General features: G+C 40.5%; 1 protein-coding gene across 2 annotated transcripts; it reads right to left on the reverse strand.

Moving 5' to 3' along the window:
• Positions 1–1979: 1979 nt before the first annotated feature.
• Positions 1980–14548, reverse strand: praf2 (PRA1 domain family, member 2; the record flags this gene model as incomplete). 2 transcript variants are annotated; one of them, XR_013772485.1, is made up of 4 exons in its annotated part: positions 1980–4449; positions 4643–4956; positions 13374–13591; positions 14370–14548. XR_013772485.1 is itself a non-coding variant. In XM_079281207.1 (3 exons), 3 exons carry the CDS (start codon positions 14546–14548, stop codon positions 4817–4819), a joined length of 537 nt encoding a protein of 178 aa, XP_079137333.1. In that variant the 3' UTR covers positions 1980–4816. The 2 variants fall into 2 exon arrangements, 1 of the variants encoding a protein (XP_079137333.1); XM_079281207.1 differs by having other exon boundaries at positions 1980–4956.
• Positions 14549–15906: the final 1358 nt, after the last annotated feature.

The following is a 15906-nucleotide window of genomic DNA, read 5'->3' on the forward strand; positions in this document are numbered from 1 at the left end:
CTTAAATGATCATGTTAAATTGCTCTGGTAGGGAAGACTTAAAAATGTACTTCTAAACAAGACATACACAGTTTGGACCAACTGCTCAGTGTAAAAGAAGGAACTCTTCTCTCACCAGGACTGATTGGGATCCAAATGTTTAGAAACACAGATTGACAGTGAAATTCCGGTTCCTCCGAGAAATCCTTGTTGCTCTTCACGGAAACCTTCACACAACGTTTCTTGCTGATAATGAAAGAGAGCAGCTTACTTCAGAACAGAGGACTGACAGCACGGCACAAATAGTACACACGTCAAAGCAAATATCATTTGTGATGTTGATATACTTAATGTTCCGAACTCAGTACAAAGGTCTGCAATCAAAGGTTGAATCCATCTGCGTTCTTTTGTTTTTTTCCAAATGGAAACGCCCACTGGGCAGTTAGCAAGAAGGCAGTGGCGTAGATTACCAAAGCAAGCGGATCAATAAGGTCATGTGAACTCTAGCACTAGCTGAGTCAACGTTAGCCGGGCTAGGTTTGTACATTTCTGAAAGGGTTAGTTAGAAGTCACTGAACAGGACTTGTCTTCTATGACAGCTTCGAGCCGGTCCCATTGGTGTGTTGTCGGGAGGATGAGCTAGTTGTGGGTTGTATTCATTCTGTCACACAGCGGGGGTCGTCGCAGACACACCTGGCGGAGAGCTGCACTCTACTGCACGCACATTTCTAGTTGCTAATATGACCACTACTGCTACAGCACAATAAGAGTGGCACAGCTGTATCAGTAATAACGACACTACAAATATCAGCTCATCCTCCCTGTCTCTCCCTGTCTCTCCCTGTCTCTCCCTGTCTCTCCCTGTCTCTCCCTGTCTCTCCCTGTCTCTCCCTGTCTCTCCCTCCCTTCGTGCTGTGGTAACCTGTTGACAGAGGCTGCAGTGGAACAGCTGACTGGAACTATTCAACACCAACTAATACTCATATTTCATACATATAATCTAGTAGTGTGTGTTGTCGGCTTACATTCAGTACTCGTGATAAACAAAAGTAGCCCCTGTGTGTGCTGTACTGTTGCAGATTATTATTATCATTGAAGGTGCATTAATGTGTCAGTAGCATGTTGTTGTCGTTGGAGGAGGTGAAGTTAATTCAATGTTTTGAATTCACTGCGACTAGACGAATCAATAAACTCTCAGATAAGTGGAGCGGAGTAAAGGACCACGGCATGCATTGATATAATATAATACAGAAAAAATACAATATTCTGTAATTCAGCTGAATGCATGATTATTATTATTATCATTATCATTCGTGTTCCCTGATGGTCCCCGCGTGAGAATATGAAGGAGAGCAACAGGTTACACAATGTTTTTCATCCCTGATGATCTCCTATTTATAACGAGGAAGATCCGCAACGTTTGGACTGCTGAGTCAACATACACACACACAGCTGCTGTCGGCGCATGCGCGGGATAATACAGTCATTCCACTCGCGATGACATATCAACAGCCCACCTTTGAGCTACTGCCACAGAACTAAACAGCACTTTGTGGAGTGACGTGTTCATGGATCAGCGTACAGTTGTTCATAATGTGATATGAATATTATATGAATGAGTCTTACCAGTTCAGAGTGTTCGGCAGCGCGTGTTACTCTGTCCCGGTCTCAGTCTGTTCTCCGGTCACACCGGGAGGGTGGGACTATTTAAAGCGACACCCAGTGATGACGTAAGGGCACGCCTCCCTGGAAAAGAAAACTGAGCGCGTGCGTGCGTTTGTGCGTGTTAGGAGGAGTCTGCATGAGTGTTTGAATAAGAAATATTAGTGATCTATTTTTAAGAGCTATTCAGACCTACTGACTCAAAGTGCAGCCTCACTCCATCACAGCAGAGTTATGCTTTCAGTCATATTCAAGTGAAAGTACCCAAGAGCAAATGACAATATATCACATCATAATGAGGATGATACTAATGATACAGGGTGACAATAACAACACTATTCAGTGTTTGGACGGTGTGTTTATTATTAACAACAATAATCGTTCTAATAGTAACTGTATTGTACATTTCATGCAAACAAACAAGCTGCTACATAGATAGATAATCCACTGCTGTACAGCATTCTTGTTTTATTTAGAAAAAGACATTTTAAATACATGTCATTACCAGCTTTTGGCAAAACAGTCAAATACATGGAGTTGTAGATTCAAAATGCAAACATTTAGCTGAATGGAAGGAAACACAGAATATTGAGAATCATCAGCTGTAAAGCGAGTTAAAGGTACACAGAACCGTTCCCTTACGTACGTTGTAGTAAAGCAGCGAATCCTTGGGAGTTACAGAGGAGACCAAACAGCAATTCCTTCTGCTCAGATTCAGGTGTGTTTCCTGAATCGTTGGTGATGCTGTGCCAAGACAAACTGCAGATAGCAGCTAGAGAGCCAATCAACAGCGGAGTCACGTGTTCAAGCCCCAGAACAGCCATGTTCCCTCTGGACGAGTCTGTCAGCTGAATGTCCAAAACATAACTGTACAGGACAAATATGAAAACTACAATGGCACACATAGCACAATAAGACAATCGGGTTGTTCCTGCAGGGCACTGAGGCGAACCAACTTTCAATTGTCAGCAACATACTTAATTATCAAAAACTGCATATACATAAAAACAAAAGCTGGCATCTTCTGCATCTTAATAAATGCTTTGCTGATGTTATGTTCAGTCAATTTCACAAACTTGGACGAAACGGCAAAGAATCTGTGAAACCGTCCGAGGAATGAAAGTAACAGAGAAGGAAACATGAATGCAGAGGAAGGTTGGCACATACAGGTGTATAGAACACTTCACGTCTTCATGTCTGGTTCAACCAAAGCAACACTGCATACGATTAGTCTCATACCTTCACTCAGCTTTCGTCTAGGCTGCACCATCAGTAGCGATAAAACTGCTGACAAACCCTTTTTAAATATCCTTCTAAATCTTCGTTAGCTTAAAAAACAAGGCTGTCTTTCAACCATGTCTTCCTTCAGAGTACAGCTGTCCTACGTCATGTCTACAGAGCAAGGAACCACCCATTGTACTGACTTAGGTGATGGCAACTGTGGACTCTTCAGTCACTCTTCAACATAGAAAAATAATAATGAATAAATAAGAAGATTAAGCGTCTTCAGCCATGCTAGCGGGCGCTGTGAGGCTGTATGAAGCGTTATTCTGGGGAATAGGGCTGTGAGCTAAATGTTAATGTCAGATGGCTAATATGCTTGCAATGACAACGTGCTGATCATTAGTTAGCTACATTGTTCAGCATGTTCACCATCTTCGTATATTCATAAAGCATGGCCGGATTAGATGGTCAAATACTTCATTGGATAATCAGAACGCTGTGAGCTCACGGTGCCGCTAGAGGACAAGTCAGAGGATCAGCTGTGTCAGGTCACCTCTTCCTCTGGGCACCACCAACATCTGGAACCAAACTCCACCCACCCAGCATTGGTGGAGACATTTCACTTTGGACCCAAGTGGTGGAATGATTGACCAACATCGCTAGCATGGCTAACAACCGGGAGTGAGTGACAAAGAGACAACTGCAGCTACCACAAGTGGAGGCAACACACTCGGTGAGTGGTTGTCCATGGTAACGAGGATTTAGGTTATAAAGGGATTTAAGGGGAAGTTCAAAGTCATTCATTGCTCCAGTAGAGCTTCTCCCAGCTGCCAGCAGTGGAGGGCTGGTCAACACTGAAATGACTCGTGTGTTTCCTCCACTCTGTTACACTCCACAGAGTCTGAGACTGAAGGAGCCGCTTCGTTTTCTTCTTCAGAGATTAAGATCATTTATTTTGAGAAAAGTGCTGTAAAGTTATGAAAATAAAGTTCTAATTTATGGGGGAAACGAACATTGTAGGGTTGTAATATTCTGAGAAAAAGGTGAAAAGTAGTCGTTTTTCTACATAAAACAGGAATATCATCATATGTTGAGGAAATAGTTGATACATGAAATGTATTGTATGTATTGTAATTTTCCATAAAATAAATAGTTGAAGATGAAGTCAGAATACAATCGGACATCTTAAAGGAGAAAAGTTGTAAGATTAGAATAATTAAGTAACAATAATAATACTGTTTCAAGAACAAAGTAATGAGATGATATTTTAACCGTGGCAGTAAACAGGCCAGTCAGCTTTAACGTGACACAATGAGAGATGTGGATGGCCTTAACTTCCAGGTCTTCTTATCAATAAGCACTCAATGCATGAACGTGCTTATTGGAAGGACAATGAAACATAACCTGTGAGTCCATAACTGCATGTGTTTTGAAGCACCGGCTGGAGAGCCGCACATTCTACTTTTATTTCACGACGTTGAACCTTTTAACGTTAAATGATGACGAATGTCGGAATCTGTTGACTTCTCCCTGGCGTGACGTCACAGCTCCACAGGCGTTGGGACGGAGCGCAGACCGTTCAGACTAGAGTTTGAGGATGAGAAGAAAGGAGCACGTCACTGTGTCGATGGGAATATGCCCAGACGGCTCCGACGCTGCACACTTACAGTCAACACACAACTGTATCGCGTCCAAACAAATGAAACAATGTGTGCTTCTAGTGCAAAAGCATATCGGAGAGGATTCCATCGTTTAGTTTGTTATGATGAGTTCTCACCTGTTCATCTGTCCTTTCCCCAAGCGCCTGCTTACTCCATTTGTTCCTGACTCTCTTTATACTTCAACTACTTTATACTTTATACTTCCTCTTCACTCCTTCTCCTATGTCCCGTCCTCCACCCACCTCACTTCCATTTCTCTCCCCCCCCCATCTCATCTTCCTCTTGCCCCTCTAGGATCCAGCCTCCTGTTCCTGTCCCAGGGCCTCCAACAGGAGTCCCATGGGTGTCCTCTTCAGGCCGATGCTCTCGAGTTTGTTCTCCAGCTTGTTCTTCAGGCTGCGCAGCCTCACCGACGCATGGACCAGAACCACTGCACACAGAAGGGAAGAGGGGATGGGTTCATTACTCACATCACCATCATCTCTCAGATGCTGCCTGAGTCTTTATGTCCCTCAGAGGACCCAGGTTCATATTAGAAATGTCTGAGAGGTATATTTCATCATGTCTTAGGAGGCTCCCTGGTGTTTGACCTGCTCCAGTTAATGTGCTGTTAATGCAAATGTGTACTCGTTATCTTGATGAATTCAGTATTATGCGCTGTATAACACCAATTCCACAACCGTCATGTCCAACTAACTCATTCTCACTCGCAACTTCCGTCGCTTGGTTAGCTTTGGTTGCTAAGGAACGCAAGTCAGCTTCTGTGTCTGTATGTTGCACACAATGCAGTCGTCATGCTCCAACTGCAAAGCAAAAGCAAATGAAAAGTGGGCTGATGAACACTGAGTTCATGCTGTGGTGTGGTATGTGTGCACTGTATGTACTGTATGCACTGTATGTACTGTGTGCACTGTAAGCACTGTATGCACTGTATGCACTGTATGTAATGTATGTACTGTATGCACTGTATGTACTGTATGCACCGTATGTACTGTATGCACCGTATGTACTGTATGCACTGTATGCACTGTATGCACCGTATGTACCGTATGCACTGTATGTACTGTATGCACCGTATGTACTGTATGCACCGTATGTAATGTGTGTACTGTATGTACTGTATGCACCGTATGTACCATATGTAATGTATGTACCGTATGTAATGTGTGTACCGTGTGCACTGTATGTACTGTATGTAATGTATGTACTGTATGTAATGTATGTACTGTATGCACTGTATGTAATGCGTGTACTGTATGCACTGTATGTAATGTGTGTACTGTATGTAATGTATGCACTGTATGTAATGTGTGTACTGTATGTACTGTATGCACTGTATGTAATGTATGTACTGTATGTACTGTATGCACTGTATGTAATGTATGTAATGTATGTACTGTATGTAATGTATGTACTGTATGTACTGTATGTAATGTATGTACCGTATGTACTGTATGTAATGTATGTACTGTATGTACTGTATGCACTGTATGTAATGTATGTACTGTATGTAATGTATGTACTGTATGCACTGTATGTAATGTATGTACCGTATGTACTGTATGCACCGTATGTAATGTATGTAATGTATGTAATGTATGTACTGTATGCACTGTATGTACTGTATGCACTGTATGTACTGTATGTAATGTATGTAATGTATGTACTGTATGTACTGTATGCACTGTATGTACTGTATGTAATGTATGTACTGTATGTACTGTATGCACTGTATGTACTGTATGTACTGTATGCACTGTATGTAATGTATGCACTGTATGCACTGTATGTAATGTATGTACTGTATGTAATGTATGCACTGTGTGCACTGTATGCACTGTATGTAATGTATGTACTGTATGCACTGTATGTAATGTATGCACTGTATGCACTGTATGTACCGTATGCACTGTATGTACTGTATGCACTGTATGTAATGTGTGTACTGTATGTACTGTATGCACCGTATGTACCATATGTAATGTATGTACTGTATGCACTGTATGTACTGTATGTACTGTATGCACCTTATTTACCATATGTAATGTATGTACCGTATGTACTGTATGTACTGTATGCACCTTATTTACCATATGTAATGTATGTACCGTATGTAATGTATGCACTGTATGTAATGTGTGTGCTGTATGTACTGTATGCACTGTATGTAATGTATGTACTGTATGCACTGTATGTAATGTATGTACTGTATGTACTGTATGCACTGTATGTAATGTATGTACTGTATGTACTGTATGCACCGTATGTAATGTATGTACTGTATGTAATGTATGTACTGTATGCACTGTATGTAATGTATGTACTGTATGCACTGTGTATACTGTATGCACTGTATGCACTGTGTGTACTGTATGTACTGTATGCACTGTATGTACTGTATGCACTGTGTGCACTGTATGCACTGTGTATACTGTATGCACTGTGTGTACTGTGTGCACTGTGTATACTGTATGCACTGTATGTACTGTATGCACCGTATGCACCGTATGTACTGTATGTACTGTATGCACCGTATGCACTGTATGTACTGTATGCAATGTATGTACTGTATGTACTGTATGCACTGTATGCACTATATGCACTATATGTACTGTATGCACTGTATGCACCATATGTACTGTATGTAATGTATGTACCGTATGCACTGTATGTATTGTATGTACTGTATGCACCGTATGCACCGTGTGCACCGTATGTACCGTGTGCACTGTATGCAATGTATGCACTGTATGCACTGTATGTACTGTATGCACTATATGTACTGTATGTACTGTATGTAATGTATGCACCGTATGCACCGTATGTATTGTATGTACCGTATGCACCGTATGCACCGTGTGCACAGTATGTACCGTATGTACTGTATGCAATGTATGTACTGTATGTACTGTATGCACTGTATGTACTGTATGCACTATATGTACTGTATGTACTGTATGCACTGTATGTACTGTATGCACCATATGTACTGTATGTAATGTATGTACCGTATGTACTGTATGTAATGTATGCACCGTATGCATTGTATGTACCGTATGCACCGTATGCACCGTATGTACCGTATGTACTGTATGCACTGTATGTACTGTATGTACTGTATGCACCATATGTACTGTATGTAATGTATGTGCCGTATGTACTGTATGTACTGTATGCACTGTATGTACTGTATGTACTGTATGTAATGTATGTACTGTATGTACTGTATGCACCGTATGCACTGTATGTACTGTATGCACCGTATGTACTGTTTTACAAAAGTTTGCATGTTTACTATTGTTTCTTAACTATGATCACTATGATCTGATAACTATGATCTGACTCAGCATGTGACAGGACCCACCCACAACAGGGGGTACACTCTGGACCTAATCATCACCAAAGGTGTAAACATTTCCAAGGTTGCTGTGACTGATGTTGCACTCTCTGATCATTTCTGTGTTTTCTTTGAGAGTGCAATCTCCTTGCACACAAATGTCCAAACCAAGGTTGTGACAAAGCGTTACATCTCTGAAAACACCAGTGAACTATTTATTCAGAAGTTCTCCTCCACACCAGCCCTCTCTTGCCTCTCAGTCAATGAGCTTGTAGATGGCTTCAATTTTAAAGTTAAAAATATTATTGATGCCATTGCACCCACTAAAGTGAAGGTTGTCTCGGGTAAGCAAAGATCTCCTTGGAGAAATGCTACGCTGGTCAAAATGGAGAAACGAGAGTGTCGGAAAGCTGAGCGCAGGTGGCGAAAAACTAATCTCCAGGTTCACTGTGACATCTATAAAGAGAGACTTCGCAATTATAATTTGGAACTTAGAAATGCAAGGCAGTCATTCTTCTCTGACATCATAACCAAAAACAAGAACAATACACGCGCCTTACTTGCTACCGTCGACAGGCTAACAAACCCTCCGGTGTCGGTAGCTGCTGAACTCCAATCCACCTGGGCATGCAATCAATTTGCCTCCTTTTTTACTGACAAAATTCAGAAAATTAGACAAGCAGTCAGTGCCTCCACATCAACCACAGGATATGTGTTGTCCCGATCGCTGAATAACATCCATTCAAATATCATGACACAATTTCATTCAATCGACCGTAGAAGCCTAGAAGACATTATACAACATCTGAAGTCATCCTCCTGCTGCTTGGATATTCTACCAACACACTTTTTCAAAAACATTTCAAACTGCATGACCACTGATCTCTTACAACTAGTAAACACATTCCTTCTCTCAGGTGTCTTCCCACAAGCCCTAAAAACTGCAGTTATTGAACCGCTCCTAAAGAAGGCTAGTTTAGACTCCACAACGATGAAAAATTATAGGCCAATATCAAACCTCCCATTTTTAAGTAAAATAATTGAAAAAGCGGTTTTCCAACAGCTGACCGACTTCTTGGCCGTAAATAACTGCTTTGATGTTTTCCAGTCAGGCTTTCGACAGCACCACAGCACTGAAACTGCTCTTGTTAAGGTTTTCAACGACATCCACTTAAACATAGACAATGGCAGAAGTTCAGTCTTAGTGTTACTGGATCTCAGTGCTGCATTCGACACGGTCGACCATGCCATACTCCTAGAAAGACTAAACATCTGGGTGGGACTCTCTGGCACAGCACTTAACTGGTTTGAATCCTACTTGAAGGGCCGAGAATACTTTGTGTCTGTGGCTGATTACACATCAGAGCTGACTAAAATGACATGTGGTGTTCCCCAAGGTTCAATACTGGGGCCTCTTCTGTTCAACATCTACATGCTTCCACGAGCTCAGATTATGGAAAGCAACAAAGTGTGTTATCATAATTATGCACACGACACACAAATCTACATAACTATGTCACCAGGGGACTATAATCCCATACAAGGGCTGGGTAACTGCATTGAACAAATCAACTGGATGTGCCAGACTTTTCTTCAATTAAACAAAGATAAAACAGAAGTAATTGTTTTTGGTACCAAGGACGAACAATTGAAAATCACCGCTCAGCTTCAATCACTGATGTTAAAACCCACAAACCAAGCCAGAAATCTAGGTGTAGTTATGGATTCAGACCTCAACCTGAACAGCCTCATCAAGACACCTGAAGACTATATCAAGGATTAGAGGACTTATGTCTCAACAGGATTTGGAAAAACTTGTCCATGCATTTATCTTCAGCAGACTGGACTACTGTAACGGTGTGTTTACAGGTCTCTGTAAAAAGTCCGTCAGAAAGCTGCAGCTGATTCAGAACGCTGCAGCTCGAGTCCTCACTAAGACCAGGAGGGTGGATCACATCACTCCAGTTCTGAGGTCTTTGCACTGGCTTCCTGTCCAACAAAGAATTGACTTTAAAATCCTGATGTTGGTTTACAAAGCACTGAATGGTTTAGGGCCAAAATACATCTCTGATCTGCTGCTACCTTATGAACCATCCCGACCCCTCAGGTCGTCTGGGACCGGTCGACTTTCTGTTCCCAGAGTCAGAACTAAACATGGAGAAGCAGCGTTCAGTTTTTCTGCTCCACATATCTGGAACAAAGTCCCAGAAAGCTGCAGGTCTGCTGAGACCCTCAGCTCATTTAAATCAAGATTGAAGACCTTTCTGTTTGCTGCTTCCTTTAATTGAACCACGTTCAAATAATATATTCATCAATTTCCTGCATTTCTGCATTTTACTACTGCATTTTATTTCTTGCACTGTTTTTTTTATGTTTTAATGAATGTTCTTAATTGTTTTTAAATCTCCTTTTCTTTTGCCTTATGTTTTGATGCTTTTAATGGTTTTATGTGAAGCACTTTGAATTACCTTGTTGTTGAAATGTGCTATACAAATAAACTTGCCTTGCCTTTGTATGTACTGTATGTACTGTATGTAATGTGTCTATGTATGTACTGTATGTACTGTATGCACTGTGTGTAATGTATGTACTGTATGCACTGTATGTAATGTATGTAATGTATGTAATGTGTCTATGTATGTACTGTATGTACTGTATGTAATGTATGTACTGTGTGTACTGTATGTAATGTGTCTACTGTATGTAATGTGTCTATGTATTTACTGTATGTACTGTATGTAATGTATGTAATGTGTGTACTGTATGTAATGTGTGTACTGTATGTAATGTGTCTATGATTGTACTGTATGTACTTTATGTAATGTATGTACTGTGTGTAATGTGTCTATGTATGTACTGTATGTACTGTATGTACTGTATGTAATGTGTATATGTATGTACTGTATGCACTGTATGTACTTTATGTAATGTATGTACTGTATGTACTGTTTGTACTGTATGTACTGTATGCACTTTATGTAATGTATGTAATGTATGCACTGTATGTAATGTATGTACTGTATGCACTGTATGCACTGTATGTAATGTGTCTCTGTATGTACTGTATGTACTGTATGCACTGTATGTACTGTATGCACTGTATGTACTGTATGCACTGTATGCAATGTGTCTATGTATGTAATGTATGTACTGTATGCACTGTATTTAATGTATGTACTGTATGTACTGTATGTACTGTATGCACTGTATGTACTGTATGCACTGTATGTACTGTATGAACTGTATGCACTGTATGTAATGTGTATATGTATGTACTGTATGCACTTTATGTAATGTATGTACTGTATGTACTGTATGTACTGTATGAACTGTATGTACTGTATGAACTGTATGTAATGTGTCTCTGTATGTACTGTATGTACTGTATGTAATGTGTCTATGTATGTACTGTATGTACTGTATGCACTGTATGTACTGTATGCACTGTATGTACTGTATGTACTGTATGCACTGTATGTAATGTGTCTATGTATGTACTGTATGTACTGTATGTACTGTATGCACTGTATGCACTGTATGTACTGTATGCACTGTATGTAATGTGTCTCTGTATGTACTGTATGCACTGTATGTAAGTGTATGCACTGTATGCAATGTATGTACTGTATGTACTGTATGCACTGTATGTACTGTATGCACTGTATGTACTGTATGCACTGTATGTAATGTGTCTCTGTATGTACTGTATGCACTGTATGTAATGTATGTAATGTATGTACTGTATGCACTGTATGTAATGTGTCTCTGTATGTACTGTATGCACTGTATGTAATGTATGTAATGTATGTAATGTATGTACTGTATGTACTGTATGTAATGTGTCTATGTATGTACTGTATGTACTGTGTGTACTGTATGTACTGTATGCACTGTATGTAATGTATGTACTGTATGTACTGTATGTAATGTATGTAATGTATACACTATGTACTGTATGCACTGTATGTACTGTATGCACTGTATGTAATGTATGCACTGTATGTAATGTATGTACTGTATGTACTGTATGCACTGTATGCACTGTATGTACTGTATGTACTGTATGCACTGTATGTACTGTATGTACTGTATGCACTGTATGCACTGTATGTAATGTATGCAATGTATGCACTGTATGTACTGTATGCACTGTATGCACTGTATGTACTGTATGCACTGTATGTACTGTATGCACTGTATGTACTGTATGTAATGTATGCACTGTATGTAATGTATGCACTGTATGCACTGTATGTAATGTGTGTACTGTGTGTAATGTGTGTACTGTATGCACTGTATGTACTGTAGTTACTGTATGTACTGTATGTAATGTATGTACTGTATGCACTGTATGTAATGTATGTAATGTATGCACTGTATGCAATGTATGTAATGTGTGTACTGTGTGTAATGTGTGTACTGTATGCACTGTATGCACTGTATGTACTGTAGTTACTGTATGTACTGTATGTAATGTATGTACTGTATGTAATGTATGTACTGTATGCACTGTATGTAATGTGTGTAATGTATGTAATGTATGTACTGTATGTAATGTATGCAATGTATGCAATGTATGCACTGTATGCACTGTATGCAATGTATGCACTGTATGCACTGTATGTAATGTATGCACTGTATGCACTGTATGCACTGTATGCAATGTATGCAATGTATGTACTGTATGTAATGTATGTAATGTATGTAATGTATGCACTGTATGCACTGTATGCACTGTATGTACTGTATGTACTGTATGCACTGTAGTTACTGTATGCACTGTATGCACTGTAGTTACTGTATGTACTGTATGCACTGTATGCACTGTATGTACTGTATGCACTGTAGTTACTGTAGTTACTGTATGTACTGTATGCACTGTATGCACTGTATGCACTGTATGCACTGTATGTACTGTATGCACTGTATGCAATGTATGTACTGTATGTACTGTATGCAATGTATGTAATGTATGTACTGTATGTAATGTATGTACTGTATGTAATGTGTCTATGTATGCACTGTATGTACTGTAGTTACTGTATGTACTGTATGTACTGTATGTACTGTATGCACTGTATGCACTGTATGTAATGTATGTACTGTATGTAATGTGTCTATGTATGCACTGCATGTACTGTAGTTACTGTATGTACTGTATGCACTGTATGTAATGTATGTACTGTATGCAATGTATGTAATGTATGTACTGTATGCACTGTATGCAATGTATGTAATGTATGTACTGTATGTACTGTATGTAATGTATGTACTGTATGTACTGTATGTAATGTGTCTATGTATGCACTGTATGTACTGTAGTTACTGTATGTACTGTATGTAATGTGTCTATGTATGCACTGTATGTACTGTATGTACTGTAGTTACTGTGTGTACTGTATGTACTGTAGTTACTGTGTGTACTGTATGTACTGTATGTACTGTAGTTACTGCGTGTACTGTATGTACTGTATGTACTGTGTCCATGTATGCGTGTGTTCCTGTCTTACTCAGTATGGGGAAGGCGATCCCAAACAGGAACACGGCCACACCTCCCAGCACCGACACGAAGAGGTAGCTGGCCGAGAGAATCGCCAACACGGCGATCGTCGGGTGGTTTCTACGGAAGCGGCGAATGGGAGCTTGGTTCTCGGCGACCCAGACGAAGCCCAGGAACAACAAGGTGACCACCGTCGCCCCCACCAGCAACTGGTAGGGCTGGCAGTACCTGAGAGACAAAAGACACGTTCAGTCAGTTCTGCCTCTGAGATTAGCTTTAGGACTGATTCTGAAGTTGCTATGAAAGCTAACGTTTTCAGACACTTCCTCATTGGCTTCAATGGCGGAGGCGAGGTTGCCGCCTGGTCAGAACCAACGCGCTTGGGCCAGACGGACTAACAGAGTCGCTGAAGGCTGCATCTGAAATCCATCGTTCACTACAGTCCAACAGCAATGGTGACAAGTCACGAGCCACCAGCTACCCTGCAGTATATACAGCACACGACATGATGAGCCCCACCTGTACCAGCTGGAACATTCAAGGGATGAACACATTAATGCGTCAATAATTATGATTCAACAATATATATCATTCTGTTCTACAGAGTGACTACTTATACGTTTGGTTCTTTCAGTATATTTAGATGTTAATACTTCTGTGCTTTTACTTTGGTAAACATTTGAATGAGTATTTCTACACAGGGGTATGAGGCTACTCTTACTGAAGACGAATCCCTGAGTGCTTCTTCCTCACTCAGCACTTTCCTCTCCAAAGGAGAGCAGGCTACAGGAACGTTAGCATCGTTAGCATCAGCTAAAGGCTGCTGTAGCTTAAGTCTGTTCTCTCATTTGTTAAAGTCTGTGTCATGTTGCAGGAGAACGTGAAACACACTCGTGAAGACTGTGGACTTCCACAGTCTTCACGACAGGCTTCCAGTGTGTTCGTTTCGACAGAGACAGAAAGGGTCAGGGGTGGCGGGGTGACCACGTCAGGGAATGCAACTTACCCTACCACGAGCAGGAGGCCCAGCGCGGACACCAGGTAGTTGCTCTGGTAGTACAGCAGGTTGTTGATGATGCGGTTGTTCCAGCGGTCCAGGTCGCGCACATCGGGCGCGGAGAACCGGGCCGAGCTCAGGAGGAAATCATCCAGGCTCCGGAGGGGTGGCGGCTGCACGCCTGCCATCTTTCCTGAGCGATAATAAACTCAATTTCCCAGAATGCACGGTGGGGTAAAAGGGGGGCGTGAGCGAGATGGGGGAAATATTTACCGAATTATTTGCACCATTATTACTTATTAATTATCTGTTGCTCATTCATAGTTTGTCAGTCAGTCTGACACGTAAATAAAAACCCTAAATAAAACAAAATATATATAAGTATATGGATATATATAATGGAGAAAAACACATATTACTACTGCTACTACTACTACTACTAATAATAATAATAATCATTAATAAATTAAACAAATGAAACAGTGAATAATACATATAAATATATGGATATATATATATATATATATGTAATAAGATTATAGTAAATACCAGCTGTATTTCAGGGAAAATTGTATTTCAATTGTGTGAGTAATTACGGTCATCAAACCTAATCACAAATGATACATTTGTGATTGACATCAGGCCACCTCAGAGTGTCACTCAGGGCATTCTGATGTGGAATTTGAAAGCAAAATGAAAGCTCTCTAATGTAATATGTATATCTAAATGTAATATGTCTAAATGTAATATGTATATCTAAATGTAATATGTGAGCTATATGTTGCATCTAAATTCAAATAATTTAACTCGTAAAAAGGGAAACGTTGTGTGTCACTTGAGAATGATAGCAGACCTCAGAGTGTAACCCATACAGTATCAAGGTCTCCCAATGGGAATTGAATGCCTTATAACATGTCAATACAGCATCTGTAAGCATAATAGGGGCTCAATAACAGAATGCGGTGTTTGGATTGTTAAAAACAAACAGGAAAGGAAGGCAAATATTTGTTGTAACTAATTGTACAACAATGATTGTGTCTGACTCTTAGTCTCATTCAGTGGATAAGAATGAAACACCTCATTTTATTATTTTCCTGAAGGAAGGCGAGCAAATCCATCTACTGTCAAGGAGTCAGCATATACGGCCAAACGAACCGAAGGACTGGTGTGGAAGTGATGTAACAGTCAGTTTGTTGCTGGACATTCTAATTTCACACATCTTGCACGTCGCTAAATAGCTAAAAGGTCCCTACAGCACGATGCTTTTCCTGTCACCCTAACAGCATGAGTCAGACTGTTTTTACTGAGGAACTACACCCTTCAACCTCTGTTTTATAGATCTTTCATTGAATCAACTTTAAATGTCCTCCTGATCTCCTGGTTTGGGAATCTTAAGGCGAGGAGTGAAACAAAGCTTCAGAGGGTGGTGGACACCTCTAAGATCACAGGGGCATCCCAACACATGGTCAGAAAGGTCCCACTGACCTACTCCCTGATTGACCCAACAACGCCTCTCTGGTCAGCTCAAACGCCCTCCTGTTGTGCC

Source organism: Melanostigma gelatinosum, assembly GCF_949748355.1.
Source record: "Melanostigma gelatinosum genome assembly, chromosome: 13".
NCBI lineage: Eukaryota > Metazoa > Chordata > Actinopteri > Perciformes > Zoarcidae > Melanostigma > Melanostigma gelatinosum.